Source organism: Nyctereutes procyonoides, unplaced genomic scaffold (assembly GCF_905146905.1).
Source record: "Nyctereutes procyonoides isolate TBG_1078 unplaced genomic scaffold, NYPRO_anot_genome, whole genome shotgun sequence".
NCBI classification, from domain to species: domain Eukaryota; kingdom Metazoa; phylum Chordata; class Mammalia; order Carnivora; family Canidae; genus Nyctereutes; species Nyctereutes procyonoides.
Genome location: NW_026575032.1, coordinates 7716572 through 7733415, shown reverse-complemented (window position 1 = coordinate 7733415; position 16844 = coordinate 7716572). Strand labels below are relative to the sequence as shown.

Sequence of the window (16844 nt, the reverse complement as noted above, 5' to 3'; positions counted from 1 at the left end):
CATTTTCACTGTAAGTTTACATTAAAATGCTTTCCTATGTATTCATAAAGACTATCTCTGAAACAGTTAACATAAAGGATTGAAAACTAATAATCCTTTCCTTTAAAATGAGCTCCTCAGGAAGCCCCAGTGGCACAGCGGTTTAGCGCCACCTGCAGCCCAGGGTGTGATCCTGGAGACCCGGGACTGAGTCCCATGTCGGGCTCCCTGCATGGAGCCTGCTTTTCCCTCTGCCTGTGTCTCTGCCTCTCTCTCTCTCTCTTTCTCTGTGTGTGTGTCTCTCATGAATAAATAAATAAAATCTTTTTAAAAAATAAAATAAAATAAAATAAAATAAAATAAAATAAGCTCCTAGGGGTATCCCTGGGTGGCTCAGGGATTTAGCGCCTGCCTTTGGCCCAGGGCGCGATCCTGGGGTCCCAGGATTGAGTCCCACGTCGGGCTCCCAGTGTGGAGCCTGCTTGTCCCTCGGCCTGTGTCTCTGCCCCCCCCCCATAGATAGATAGATAGATAGATAGATAGATAGATAGATAGATGAGCTCCTATAAGATAGTAGGATACACTGTGTATTATATCACTGGATAAAATAAAGATATTAACTCTTTTCTTACCTGTATTTTTCCGTGGGCAGTATTATTTCTCTCCTAGGTAGACTGAAGTAAATTTGTTTTTAAAAGTCTCATCACTTAAAAAAGTAAAGCTAATGTGCTTGCTTTACTCCTAAGCAACTAAGTAGTAGAGTTTTCATTCCTACAACTCCTACAAGGTAGAGAGCAGAGTGGTCATCCTGCCTATTGGTGCTGAAAGCCTTCAAAGAGCAAAATAGCACCATGCAGTAGAATCTGGAGCTGCTTACACTGAGCCCTGCCTCTGTGCATGAGTGGCACATTTGCAATAGGGCAAGTCCACCTGAGAATCAGTCAACACCTCAATATATTCTAGCAAAGCTTGGAATTTCAAAGGTAAAGAGAAAATCCTGAAGTTCAGGATCAGGAGAAGAGGTTCTTAACCTACAAGGGTAGACACCGATTGCTGGCAGGATACCTGTCCACAGAGACCTGGCAGGCCAGAAAGGACTGACATATATTCCGCATGCTAAATGAGAAAAATATTGAGCCAAGAATACCTTTTCCAGCAAGGCTGACATTCAAAACAGAGGGAGAGATAAAGAGTTTCCAGGACAAACAAAAACTAAAGGAGTTTGTGAACACTAAACCAGCCCTGCAAGAAATATTAAAAGATCCTTTGAGTGGATAGAAAGCCCAAAAATAACAAATACCAGAAAGGAACAGAGGCAGTCTACAGGAATAGCAACTTTATAAGTAGTACAGTGGCACTAAATTCATATCTTTCAATAATTGCTCTGAATATAAATGGACTAAATGCTCCAGTCAAAACATTGAGGGTATCAGAATGGATTAAAAACCCAAGACCCATCAGTATGCTGCTTACAAGAGATTCATATTAGACCCAGACACTTCCAGATTCAAAGTGAGGGGGTGAAGAACAGTTTTTCATACTAATGAACATCAAAAGAAAGCTGGAGTAGCCATCCTTATATCAGGCAAATTAGATTTTAAACCAAAGACTGTAATAAGAAATGAAGGACACTATATCATAATAAAACGGTCTTTCCAACCAAAAGATCTAATTATAAATATTTATGTTCCTAACTTGGAGGCAGTCAAATATATATAAACCAATTAATAACAAAATTAAAACTCATTGATGATAACACAATAGTAGTAGGGGACTTTAACACCCCACTTACAGCAATGTAATCAGTCAACAATGTAACAAGGAAACAAAGGCTCTGAATGACATACTGGACCAGATGGACTTAACAGATACATTCAGAGCATTTTATCCTAAAGCAGCAGAATACATATTCTTCTCAATTGCATATGGAACATTCTCTGTAATAGATCACATACTGAGTCACAAATCAGATCTCAACCATTATGAAAAGACTGGGATCATACCATGTGTATTTCCAGACCACAATTCTATAAAACTTAAAGTCAATCACAAGAAAAAATTTGGAAGGACCACAAATACATGGAGGCTAAGGAACATTCTACTAGAGAATAAATTGATCAACCAGGAAATTAAAGAAAAGTTATAAAATACATGGAAGCAAATGAAAATGAAAACACAGCAGTCCAAAACCTTTGGGATGCAGCAAAGGTGGTCCTAAAAGGAAAGTATATAGCAGTACAGGCCAAGAAACAAGAAAAATCTCAAATATACAACCTAACCTTACACCTAAAGGAGTTGGAAAAAGTACAGCAAATAAAGCCTAAATCCAGCAGGAGAAGAGAAATAATAAAGATTAGAGCAGAAATCAATGAAATAGAAACCAGAAGAACAGTAGAACAGATCAACAAAACTAGGAGCTGGTTCTTTGAAAGAATTAATAAGATTGATAAACCCCTAGCCAGACTTTAAAAAAGAAAAGAGAAAGGACCCAAATCAGTAAAATCATGAATGAAAAAGATCACAACCAACACTGAAGAATACAAAGTATTATGAGCAATTATATGCCAACAAATTAGGCAATCTGGAAGAAATGGATGCATTCCTTGAAATTAATAAACTACCGAAACTGAAACAGGAAGAAATAGAAAATCTGAAGAAACCCATAACCAGCAAGGAAATTGAAGCAGTAATCAAAAATCTCTCAACAACAAAAAAAATCTCCCAACAAACAAGAGTCCAGGGCCAGATAGCTTCCCAAGATAATTCTACCAAACATTTAAAGATTAATACCTATTCTTCTGAAGCTGTTTCAAAAAACAGAAATGGAAGGAAAATTTCCAAACTCATTCTTTGAGGCCAACATTATCTTGATCCCAAAACCAGACAAAGACCCCATCAAAAGGGAGAATTATAGACCAAGATTCCTGAGATTAACATGGATGTCAAAATACTCACCAAGATATTAGCCAGTAGGATCCGTCAGTACATTAAAAAGGATTATTCACCACAACCAAGTGGGATTTATTCCTGGGATTCAGGGATGGTTGAACATTTGCAAATCAATGTGATAAGACCACATTAATTAAAAGACAAGAATGATGAGATCCCTGGGTGGTGCAGCGGTTTGGCGCCTGCCTTTGGCCCAGGGCGCGATCCTGGAGACCCGGGATCGAATCCCACATCGGGCTCCCAGTGCATGGAGCCTGCTTCTCCCTCTGCCTGTGTCTCTGCCTCTCTCTCTCTCTCTCTCTCTCTCTCTCTCTGTGTGTGTGTGTGACTATCATAAATAAATAAAAAATTAAAAAAAAAGACAAGAATGATATGATCCTACAAATTGATGCAGAAAAAGCATTTGACAAAATACAACATCCTTTCTTGATAAAAAAATAAAAACTCTCTGCCAAGTAGGACTACAGAGAACATACCTCAATATCATAAAAGCCATATACAAAAGATCGACAGCCAATATTGTTAACAGAGAAAAACAGAGCTTTTCCTCTCAGGTCAGGAAATGACAGGCATGTCAGCTCTCACCAATGTTGTTCAGCTAGTACTGGAAGTCCTAAACTCAGTAATCAGACAAAAAAGAAAAGTAAAAAGCATCAAAGTTAGTAAAGAACAAGTCAAATGCTCATTCATCACAGATGACATGATTCTCTATGTAGAAAACACAAAGACCACAAAAAAAATTGCTAGAACTGATAGACAAATTCAACAAAGTCATGCGATAGAAAATCAATGCACAGAAGTCCATTGCGTTTCTGTACACTAGCAATGAAGCAGAAACCAAGCAATCAATTCCATTTGCAATTGTACTAAAACCCATAAAATACCTAGGAATAAACCTAACCAAAGAGATAAAGAATCTGTACTCTGAAAACTGTAGAACATATGAAAGAAATTGAAGAAGAAACAAAGAAATGGAAAACTATTCCATGCTCATGGATCAAAAGAACAAATACTATTAAAATGTCTATGATACCCAAAACAATCTACATTTTCAAAGCAGTCCCTTTCAAAATACCATCAGCATTTTTCAGAGCTGGAACAAACAACCTTAAAATTTGTATGGAACCACAGAAGACCCTGAATAGCCAAGATAATGCTGAAAAAAGAAAACCAAAAAAGGAGAAGGAAGAGAAAACCAAAATTAGAGGTGTCACAATTTCAGACTTCAAGCTGTATTACAAAACTATGATCATGAAGGCAGTATGGTAGCAACACAAAAACAGACAACATAGATCAGTGGAACAGAATGGAAAGTCCAGAAATGGACCCTCAACTCCAAGGCCAACTAATCTTTGACAAAGCAGGAAAGAATATCCAATGGAAAAAAGAGAGTCTCTTGAACAAATGGTATTGGGAAAATTGAACAGCCACATGTGAAAGAATAACACTGGACCACTTTCTTGCACCATACACAAAAGTAAGCTCAAAATGACTGAAAGACCGAAATGTGAAACAGGAATCCATTAAAATCCTAGAGGAGAACACAAGCAGCAACCCTCTGACATTGGCTGCAGCAACTTCTAGACACATCTCCAAAGTCAAGGGAAACAAAAGCAAAAATGAACTATTGGGACTTTATCAGGATAAAAAGTTTTTTGCACAGCAAAGGAAGCAACAAAACTAAAAGGCAGCCTATGGAATGGGAGAAGATATTTGCAAATGACTTATCAGATAAAGGGATAGTATCCAAAATCTATAAAGAACTTCTCAAACTCAATACCCAAAATACGAATAACTTACAAATCACTTAAAATTCCACTACCCAGAGATAAGTGCTATTTTTAGCATTGTCCTTCTGAGTTTTCATTTAATTGCAAATTATTAATGATTGGTGTAGCTATCTGTGAAGCAAAAAATTCTGGAGATATATATATCAGCCTTTGAACAGTACTAAGCCTAGAAGAATAATGAGGCACTTTTCTCTTTCTGTGTATTACAGTTCTCAGTGTGTAGAATTTCAAAGAGTAAGTATTATTTTCATAAACTATATAATTGAACTATATAGTATTTTATAGAGCATATAGTATATCCTCCTTGTATCCATTTATATTTTTATAATATATTTTTTAATGTTTTTGTTTGAAAATTTTCAGCTGTTTTGGTGATAATTGCCCCATTTATTATAATTTGACATACCCTTCAAATATGTAGAATTAACCTGTTAGAGTGAGGATTACTTATTTCTAATGACTTTAGAAGTATTTTTTTATTAAGAAAGTAAATATAATGAATAAATCGGCACATACTTATGTTCTGGCCATAAAACTAAACAAAATATGGCAGTAGCTTATTTCTTTAAAATATGGATATAGCTATTTCTCAGATCTCTATAAAACAAGTAAAACTTAATTTGTGAAAATGTTATTTTCTTTTGACTTTGATTTTCTTTTTATTTCGAATCATGGCTTAAATTTGGTGATCAAAATTATATTCATCCAGTTAGGCAATATTTGTGACATTTTTGGCCTTTTCTGTTTCTATCTCTTGTTAATTTACCTTACTGTTTGATTTACAAATATCCTTACTATCCAAACATTGTAAAAGAAAATGTTTACAAAAAAAAAAGTGAGGTTAGGATAAGAGAGGGGATTTTAGTTTCCATACAGACTTCTGAACCCCAACTACTTTAAATTGCCTCTCAAATATGTGTATTTGCTCACATAACAAGGTTTACATTGTGTTTTATCAGATACTAACCTCAAAAAATTTTCTATGATCTTTGCAGCATAAGATTTTACTGATGATATACCATCAGTCTCAGTAGTGCCTACACTGTCTTTTTAAGAAATATGAACAGTTTAATTCACTGAATTTATCAGCATTATTATAAAAATATTTCAAAATATATTTACTAGTATAGTCATAAACCTAGCTGCATCATTTCTAGACGCTAAAAAGAACTCTTAAAACATTGTATGAGAGGCAGATAGACAGACATGAATGCACTCATAGGGACTAAAATTTTTATATTCTGAAAACCTTCATGACTTAACTATCCCTATACTTTAATATCCCTATTCTATATTGAGGGTGATAACTACTTAATCATATTGTTGGTGGGATTTAATGAGATAATAACACAGCACTCTGAACAGTTCTTCACATATCAGACCTCAGTAAATGCTGTGGTTATCACTGACCCATAAAGAGGATGGATATAATTATATAATTATTCATAGGAAAGTTTGCATCAATTTAAAATCTAAAATAGAGCTCAAAGGGACTCATATATGTTTGTCCAGTCTTCAGAAACATAACTCATATTAATTAACCAAATAAAGTATGTGTCAATGTTGTAAATGTTCTGTAGAAGGCTTACCTCATATTTTAGAAATAACCTATTTTATAGGATCTTAGAAAATTTCCAGAAATCTTTAGATCATAAATGTTTACTGGTGATATAGTATCAGTATTCCTTGTGGTCTTTTTAAAAAGCATGAGTAGTTATTAGAAAAATATATTATCAGCAGAGCCATCTCAATGAGATGTAATTCTTCAAAATGTTCTATATATATAAATTATACTGTTTCTGAAGCTATTTAAGTGTTAATTCAAATAATTCTCCTCACAAAATAATTTACCTAATACATGATATATGCAACATAAAGAATATTCTTCTGTTTATAAAACAAAAGTGCCTTAAAAGTTACTAATTAATTTTTTGGTGTGTAATTTGGTTTTTCATTTGACTTGCTCTGTGGCAGGAGTTCTCAAAGTGTTCAGAGAGTCTGCAAGGTCTAACTTAACTTTCTACTTATAGTTTACTGTTTGCTTTTTTTATACTTATTCTCTCATGAGGTACATTGTTTTCCAAAGACTGATGATCAGCACAACAGGTTGAACACAGATATAGATATGAGAACCTAGCTGTCTTCTATTGAGCCAGACATTAAGGAAATTTGCAAAAATGTAAAATAATACCATTCTTCTAAAACATTTTCAATTTTGGAAAACACTTCTTTTTCATAAATGTTATTTATGTTAACTTGTAATGCCTTGGTTATTATCTTTAAGGGGATTAGTAAGTAAATATTTTTAAATTTTGCCAGTTTTCACTTCTACTATGGTAAATTTTAGTAGAAATTCACTCTTCTACCCCTATCATTTTTTTTTAATTTTTATTTATTTATGATAGTCACAGAGAGAGAGAGAGAGGCAGAGGGAGAAGCAGGCTCCATGCACCGGGAGCCCGATGTGGGATGCGATCCTGGGTCTCCAGGGTCGCGCCCTGGGCCAAAGGCAGGCGCCAAACCGCTGCGCCACCCAGGGATCCCTTCTACCCCTATCATAATAAAGTCTTGACTCTTTAATATACCATGTGCTTATTTATTTTTTATGACCTAAAATCAAACTTACTATTCTGTGTATTTTTATTGGGTATTAATCATTTTTTGAGAACCTAAACAGTTTATAAATGTCTTAATTTACAGGTTGCAAACACAAGAAAACAGTATAGTGTACAGATTTCTCGACTAACAGAAGAACTTTCAGCCCTTCAAATGGTATGTTAGAAGACTATATTTATATTTTTCTCTGAATATTGCTTATTTTAAAGGCCAGGATATGTTTTGACGTATCTTATAATGTGCATTCTTGCTCATTCAGAAGATACTTGTTAAGCCAGGAACTATGCTAGATGCTTGGAGAAGAGCAAAAATCAAAATAAACATGTTACCTGCAATCTTGGAATTTAATCCAGCAGGAAAGATGGATGGCATTTATCACATTTTACTACAATTACCTTTTTGACAAAAAATGCCCAGAGTGCTATTAAGCACCTTTCTGCAGCTGCTACCATATGCTAGGTTCATCTGGGAGATGAGGGAGAACGAGAAAATATATATTACAGTGGGAAAGAAGAAAGACAAGCTTCCCAAAAGAAACGAATACTGAAGGATAAATAGGCAAAGAGAAAGGAGAAGAGTACTTATGTGACTGGAGGTATTTAACAACTCTATTTGATGAAATGGAATTTAATAACCTTTAATAACCAAGGGAATAAAAGTACCAGAATTTTCAGAGATTGGAGAGAGATTCTCAACTTCACAAACTAATATTTTCTGAATCTCTATGTCGCTTTTAATCTGACTACAAAATTCAGCAATGAATTGTCTTGTAATAAATATGTTACACTGTTAGTTCTCTCTTTCTCCTGTCTCCCTCTCTCCCTCTCCTCTCTTGCTTCATGAAAATCTTCTTTCCAACTAGATTGTACCTCAAAGTACAAGAGTTTTATGCCTCCTTTTATTTTCCCCATTGCCTAGCACAGTGTTTTCACAGTATGTTTTTTTAATATTTATTGACTAATATTTAAACAACTCAAAGAGGGAGCACGTTTTTCATATTCTACAAACTTTGTAGTATACATGATGAGATTTTTCTTTGTGTATAGATCTTCAGAGTAATAGAACAAGAAACCGTGTTACTTTTTGTCTAATGTCATCTGTTTTAAGGATGGAGGAATATTAAGTAAAATTAATGGGATGCTGTGTGGCCAATTAGTCATATCTATCACTTTGCTATTTTGCTTGTTCTCTTACATGGACTGATTTAGCTATCAGCAGATTCACAGTTTAGAAAAGAAGGTCCACCCCAGTCCAGAATCATTTAATGGCTTGTAAACTCTGGAAGGACAAGAACGTTATTTCTTTCTTTTTTCCCAAAGAAATGTGTATTGGATAATATCTGCAAAGATTTTTAAAATAATAACTCTTAATAACCACAGCCAGAGCTATATGAACTCATTTTAGAGCAAAAAACTATATTTTAGTTTATTGCAAAAAGTATTTCTTACGATTTATAGTAAAACAATTATAATCCATAGCTAAGTAGATTTTTCTAAAGATATTAAATATTCTCTGATGTTGATTCCATGGGAAAAACTACTGATTAATTGAAATGTTTTAAATATTAGGCATTGAGAAATCTGTATGAAGGAAGACATGTTCAACTACTTTAAAAAGCAGATTTTCTCGGGTAACTCAAATTTACGACTATGTTTGAGACATGTTATTATGTCAGCTATTGATTTATATTCTTAAGTACCAGTTTTACCACCTATACCGTAAAGATGAAGTCAAAGAAAGAAGTTTAATCCTTTAGCTAACCCAAAACTAAGTTATGCTTGTAGGAAGGAGAAAAACTTGTCTTTTAAGTTAGTATGCAGATTTTTTGATAGATTCAAGAAAAGGCCAGTGCCAGTCTAGCCACATATGTCCCGTTGGAGAGCAGCACCACTTTTACTTTCTCCTACAGGATACAATTTCTCTTAAGAATACTCAAGCTTTTAAATCCGCCAATTAACAGAGGTTGCTGTTCACCTACAGTAAATGAGTAACAAAATTGGTTATAATAATGCCCAAATTTTATACAAGGAAAATGAAAAGTTCATTATGATCTGCTATGATTTCTTTTAAAAATTTTGTTTTTAATTTTGAATTTCCACATCTTTAGATATTTAGATGTCTTTTTATTATTCCTAATCCAGTTAAATAGAGGCCACAGATTATAAGCTATTGATAATGATTCTTGATATTTGTTATGATTTTCTTTATGGTACACTATAAGGTATGATTTTGAAAATACTCCATGAGTACTTCAAAAAATATCTAGTATCATTGGTCATATCTTGCCCAAAAGGTAGGAATATTGATGGTGATTAATAGCAGATATCCATGAAAGCTTTTTAATAGTAATTTTAAGTGTTTGCTTTTATATTACAGTGAATTTTTAATACAATTCATATACGTCTTTATAAAGGTTTAAACTTCTATGTCTTTTTTAACTTTGTTATTTGAGGTTAACCAAATATTCTTTCAGTCATCATTTAGGAGTGAAATGGTGGGTTGGATGGAGAGAGATGCATAGTGTATTTATCACATACTTTTCTTTATATGTCATTCACCAGATTCAGAAGTGTGATCTAACTCTGTTATTAATATCTACATAAAAATATGAGAATCATATCAGTAACTGCAGAAAAAGTGTTTGACAAAATCCAACCCCCATTCATGATTAAAAAAAAAAAAAAAACTGTTAGTAACCTAGAAACAGAGGGAAACTTCCTCAGCTTGATAAGGAATATCTACAAAAAGCCTACTGCTGTGAAACCAAAAGCTTTCTTTTTTTTTTTTATTTTTTTTAATTATTTATTTATGATAGTCATACAGAGAGAGAGAGAGGCAGAGACAAGGCAGAGACATAGGCAGAGGGAGAAGCAGGCTCCATGCACCGGGAGCCTGACTTGGGATTCAATCCCGGGTCTCCAGGATCGCGCCCTGGGCCAAAGGCAGGCGCCAAACCGCTGCGCCACCCAGGGATCCCACCAAAAGCTTTCTAACTAAGATCAGGAACAAGGCAATAATGTGTCCTTTCACCACTGCTTTTCAACATCATACTGGAAGTACTAGCCAATGCAATTTGACTGAAAAAAGAAACAAAAGTTGTACAGATTGGGAAGGAAGAAATTTGTTAGCAGATGAAATGATTGTCTTTGTAGAAAACAAGTTGAGGGCAGCCTGGGTGGCTCAGCGGTTTAGTACTGCCTTCAGCCCAGGGCATGATCCTGGAGACCCAGGATCAAGTCCCGCGTCAGGCAGGCTCCCTACATGGAGCCTGCTTCTCCCTCTGCCTGTGTCTCTGCCTCTCTCTCTCTCTCTCTCTCTGTGTCTCTCATGAATAAGTAAACAAAATATTTTTTTAAAAAAGAAAACAAGTTGAAAAACAAAAAACATGTAACAGAAGCAATTATAACATAGCAAGATTGCAGAATACAGGGTTAATATACAAAAGTCAGCTGTTTTCCCATATACCAGCAATGAACAAATGGAATTTTAAATTAAAACACAATACCATTTACCTTAGCATATAAAAAGTTACTTAGTTATACATCTAACAAAATCTATATGAGGAAAACTCTGATGAAATATATCAAAGATATAAATAAATAGATAGCTCATGTTCATGGATAGGAAGACTAAAGTCAAAATGTCAGTTCTTCCCAGCCTGATCTATAGATTGAGTGCAATCCCAGCAAGTTACTTTGTAGATATTGACAAATTGATTCTAAAGTTTATCTGAAGAAAAGGGTTAGTATTCAAAATCTATAAAGAATTTATCAACTCAGCACCCAAAAAACAAATAATCCAGTTGAGAAATGGGCAGAAGACATGAATAGAGACTCCAGAGAAGACATCCAGGTGGCTAACAGACACATGAAAGATGTTCACCATCACTCATTATCAGAGAAATACAAATCAAAACCACAATGAGATACCACCTCATGCCTGTCAGAATGGCCAAAGTTAACAACACAAGAAACAAGTGTTTGTGAGGATGTAGAAAAAGGGGAACCCTCTTGTATTGGTAGGAATGCAAACTGGTGCAGCCACTGTGGAAAACAGTTTGGAGGTTCCTCCAAAAGTTAAAAGTGTAACTATACTATGATCCAGCAGTTGCACTACTAGGTATTTACCCAAAGGATACAAAAATAAAGATTCAAAGGGGTACATGCACTTCAATGTTTGTAGCAACATTATCAACAATAGCCAAAAAAAAAAAAAAAAAAAAAAAACAATAGCCAAACTATGGAGATTGCTCAAATGTCCATTGATGAATGGATAAAGAGGTGTGTGTGTGTGTATATGTATGTATATATGTATATATATATATATTAGAATATTAATCAGCCATCAAAAAGAATGAAATCTTGACAGTTTGCAGCAATGTAGATGAAGCTAGAGTGTATTATGCTAAGCAAAGTAAGTCAGTTAAAAAAAAGACAAATACCATATAATCTCACTCATATCTGGAATTTAAGAAACAAAACAGATGAACATATGGGAAGAGAGGAAAGAAGAGAAAGGGGGAAACAAACCATAAGAGACACTCTTAACAATTGAGAACAAACTGAGGGTTGTTGAAGAGAGGTGGGTATTAAGGAAGGTGCTTGTTATGTTGACACTGGGTGTTGTAACATGTAAGTGATGAATCACTGAATTCTACTCATGAAACCAATATTGCACTGTATGTTACTAATTAGAATTTAAATAAAAATTCAAAATTAACAATAATTTTTTAAAAAAATAAAGTTTGGGATCCCTGGGTGGCACAGCGGTTTGGCGCCTGCCTTTGGCCCAGGGCCCGATCCTGGAGACCCGGGATCGAATCCCACATCGGGCTCCTGGTGCATGGAGCCTGCTTCTCCCTCTGCCTGTGTCTCTGCCTCTCTCTCTCTCTCTCTCTGTGTGACTATCATAAATAAATAAAAATTTAAAAAAAAAAATAAAGTTTGCTTGGAGAGACAAAAGACCTAGAATAGCCAATACAATATTGAAGGAGAAGAACAAAATCAGAGGACTGACACTACCAGATTTCAAGAATTACCAAAAAGCTATAATAAGCTACTGTGATATTGGTGAAAAAATAGACAAATAGATCAGTGGAATAAAATACAGAACACAGAATGGAATAAGATATAGACCCACATAAATGCAGTCAGTTGATCATTGACAAAGATGCAAAGGCAATACAATGGAGAAAAAAGATAGTCTTTTTAACAAATGGGACTAGGATAATTAGATGCTTACATGTAAAAGAATGAATCTAGACATAGACGTTACATCTTCCACAAAAGCTAATTCAAAATGGGTCACAGACCTAAATGTAAAACACAAAACTATAAAATTCCTGGAAGATAAATAGAAAATCTGGATGGTCTTGGGTTTGGCAATGAATTTTTAGATACAACATCAAAGGCATAACCCATGAAACAGTTGATAAGTTGGACTTCATTAAAATGAAAGATTTCTCGTGAGAATGAAAATTCTCAAGAATGAAAGAGAATGAAAATTCAAACCATAGACTGGGAGAAAATATTTGCAAAAGGCATAGCTGATAAGGACTGTTATCCAAAGTATACGAAGAACTCTTAAAAGTCAACAATACTAAAGTCAAATAAAAAGTGGACCAAAAAATAAAAAAATAAAATAAAATAAAGTAGACCAAAGAACTTAACAAACACCTCCCCAAAGATGGCATATAAGCATATGAAAAGATGTTACACATTATATTTCACCAGGGAAATGCAAATTAAAACAATAATGAGCTGCTACTCATTACACCAAATATGTAGCAGATACACCTATTAGAGTTGACAAAATTCAGAATGCTGACAAAACTCTGGGAAAGATGTGGAGCAACAGGAATTCTCATTCATTGCTGGTGGGAATACAAAATGGTATAGCCACTTTTGAAGAGAGTTTAGCAATCTCTTCTAAAATTTTTTTTTCTTTTATTTATTTATGATAGTCACAGAGAGAGAGAGAGGCAGAGACATAGGCAGAGGGAGAAGCAGGCTCCATGCACCGGGAGCCCGATGTGGGATTCGATCCCGGGTCTCCAGGATCGCGCCCTGGGCCAAAGGCAGGCGCCAAACCGCTGCGCCACCCAGGGATCCCCTCTTCTAAAATTTTTTTTAAAGATTTATTTATTTATTCATGGTAGATGTAGAGAGAGAAAGAGAGAGGCAGAGACACAGGAGGACGGAGAAGCAGGCTCCACACCAGGAGCCCGACGCAGGACTCGATCCTGGGATTCCAGGATCGCGCCCTGGGCCAAAGGCAGGCACCAAACCGCTGAGCCACCCAGGGATCCCAATCTCTTATAAAATTAAACATATTCTTACCATATGGTCCAACAATTGCACTCTTCTGTATTTATCCAACGGAGTTGAAAACTTTATATCCACACAAAAACTTGAACATGGATGTTTATAGCAACTTTCCTGACAGTTGCCAAAACTTGGAAGCAACCAAGCTCTCCGTTAGTTAGGTGATGAACAGATAAACTGGTACATCTAGACAATGGAGTATTATTCAGCACTAAAAAGAAGTGAACTATCAAGCCATGAAAAGACATTGGAGGAAACTAAAATGCATATTACTAAGTGAAAGAAGCTAGTCTGAAAAGGCTGCATATTGTTTGACTCCCAACTATATGACATTCTGAGAAAGCCAAAACTATGGAGACAGTAAAAAGACATTATCAGGGGTTAAGGAGGAGAGAGGGATGAATAAGCATGGAGAAAACATAGAGGATTTTTAGAACAGTGAAACTACTTTGTATGGTACTATTATGGTGAGTACATGTCATTATAAACTTGTCTAAACCCATAAATTGCACAACACCAAGAAACTTTGAGTGATAATTTTGTCAGTGTAGGTTCATCAGTATTAACAAATGTACCACTGCAGTGAGGAATGTTGAAAATGGGGGAGGGTTTCGCATATATGGGGGCAAGAAGTATAGTGGAAATCTCTAACTTCTCTATTTTGCTGTTTAACCTAAAACTTGTCTAAAAATAGTCTATTAACAATCACACAAGATGAGTTACAAACATAGGAGAAATCCCAAATTTTACATCATAAAACCACCTTTTTATATAGTAGCAACTTACTGTATGAACATATATGGAACATTAAACATATTTGGAACATTAAAGTTTCATTTCTTGTGTACTAACAATTCTGTCTTAATGAAGGATGATCAATTTAGGTTAATCATCTGTTTAGTAATATAGGGTTAATAAGGGTCTTCATTATAATTAGAATTCATTGAGGTCGCAATTTAGAAGATTATTTTAAAATTTAAAAACATTGATATACAATACTTTTGTAAAATAAAATCATGCTAAAGGTAATTGAATATCAGTAGTATACTGCCAATAAGGAGGTTCATCCAAAGCATAGTTTACAATTAGTAGAAAATAATCACACCCATTCTTATAAATAAATAGATTAAAAACAAATAACTATGAGGAACCAATCATTAGAAGGGTTTTCAGTTTTACTTTATTTGCAAAATACTAAATTTTTTCAATTGATTATTATGCTTGCTCGGTTTTACTAATTAAAACCTTTAGAGCAGAAAATGTTTATGATCATGCTAATAGGGACTCTCTTCTCTTTCTTTTTTTTTTTTGAGAGAACATATGAGCAGAGGGGAAGATGGGCAGGGCAGAGGGGGAGCAAGAATCTTGAGCCGGCTTTATACCCAGAGCAGAGCCCAGCACGAGACTTGATCCCACAACCCTAGGATCATGGCCTAAGCCGAAATCAAGAGTCACCAACTAAGACAGCCCCTTGGCTCTTTATAAGTTTTGCCGAAAAGAAAAGAAAAGAAAAGAAAAGAAAAGAAAAGAAAAGAAAAGAGAGAAAGAATTAAAGAAAGAAAGAAAAGAAAAAGAGAAAGAATAGAGTAGAAGAATAGAATAGAATAGAATAGAATAGAATAGAATAGAATAGAATAGAATAGAATAGAATAGAATAGAATAGAATAGAATTTATATACCTGTGTGCCTTTTAGGCCACAGATTATCCTCAGAGTGTTGTGTCACTGTCCAGTTCTGTATTCCCTTTTAAAATATATAATAAGAGGGATGCCTGGGTGGCTCAGTGGTTGAGCATCTGCCTTTGGCTCAGGGCGTGATCCTGGAGACCGGGGATCGAGTCCCACATCAGGCTCCCTGTATGGAGCCTGCTTCTCCCTCTGCCTGTGTCTCTGCCTCTCTCTCTGTCTCTCATGAATAAATAAATAAAATCTTTTAAAAATATATAATAAGGTTATATGAATAAAACTAATATAACAAAGGGGTCTCATTTATTTTTTTCTCTCTGAAATTCCTCAACCTCTGTCACCCATTTATTTAGCATGTTTACTTAGAACTCCTGAGATAGGTAGCTCTTTGAAGATGGAGGATTTTTACTTTTGTTTAATAATCGGTATAGTCCTGCTGTTTTGATAGGATAAGAGTGATATTCTTGTTATGAATAAATCATTCAACTTATCTGTTTTTTCTTAAGGTTTTACAAAATGTTTATTTACGATACGAATTGAATTTATAGGAGTGTGCTGAAAAACAAGGCCAAATTGAACGAGCCATTAGGGAGAAAAAAGCAGTGGAAGAAGAACTAGAAAAGGTAAAAAAGGAAAAATAACTACCTAAACCTCAACTGCAAATGCCCGCTATTACTCTCTTGCTCTCATCACACTATCTACTAGCAATCTCTACATTGTGTTTTTATTCAGAATATATTCACAGTCAGCACTTAAACACTAGTATTGCCTGAATGTGTTTCTTTATAATAGTGGCCACAGTATTTGTACACTTTACTTAAAGGTATAAATTTTTATGAAGTAGGCATATTCCTTGTTTAAGCTTCATCCCAATAGTAAATTTTACTAGATCTCCCTTCTGTTTTTAAATTTTATGCCAACTTTTATTGGGTTTAAGACATCTATAAAAACAAGTAAGTATATATAACCAGAAAATTATAACATTGCTCTAATTTTAATCCTTTAAAAGTATAGATTTTTTTCTTAAATAGGAATATATTACCCTAATGAATGATATTTGAGAAAAAAATAATGTGAAAAGTCTACAGTTTAAAATTTCTTGCTTAAATAACTTTTTTATCATCAGTAAATATCCCACTCTTAAAATACCTTGGGGAAAAAGGGGAAACTAAACTTGATGTAGCATGTACTGTGTTTTTTTTTTTTTTTAATTTTTATTTACTTATGATAGTCACACAGAGAGAGAGAGGCAGAGACACAGGCGGAGGGAGAAGCAGGCTCCATGCACCGGGAGCCCAATGTGGGATTCGATCCCGGGTCTCCAGGATCGCGCCCTGGGCCAAAGGCAGGCGCCAAACCGCTGCACCACCCAGGGATCCCCATGTACTGTGTTTTAAGTGCACATTGGGAACCTTCATAGAAGTTAACTTACCTAACGCTAGCAAGTAGTAAATGGTAGAGTCAGAATTTGATTTTCAAAAAACTATGTAATATAAAAGTAT

The 16844-nt window shown here is 34.9% G+C and overlaps 1 protein-coding gene across 3 annotated transcripts in view; it reads left to right on the top strand.

Moving 5' to 3' along the window:
* The window catches only part of SCLT1 (sodium channel and clathrin linker 1), a 188564-nt gene that overhangs the window by 101262 nt on the left and 70458 nt on the right, over window positions 1–16844 (top strand). For all 3 annotated transcript variants that reach the window (XM_055317108.1, XM_055317107.1, XM_055317109.1), the window contains 2 exons: window positions 7419–7490; window positions 15891–15965. In XM_055317108.1, the coding sequence (XP_055173083.1) occupies window positions 7419–7490; window positions 15891–15965 (147 nt within the window). The remainder of the gene's footprint in view (window positions 1–7418; window positions 7491–15890; window positions 15966–16844) is intronic.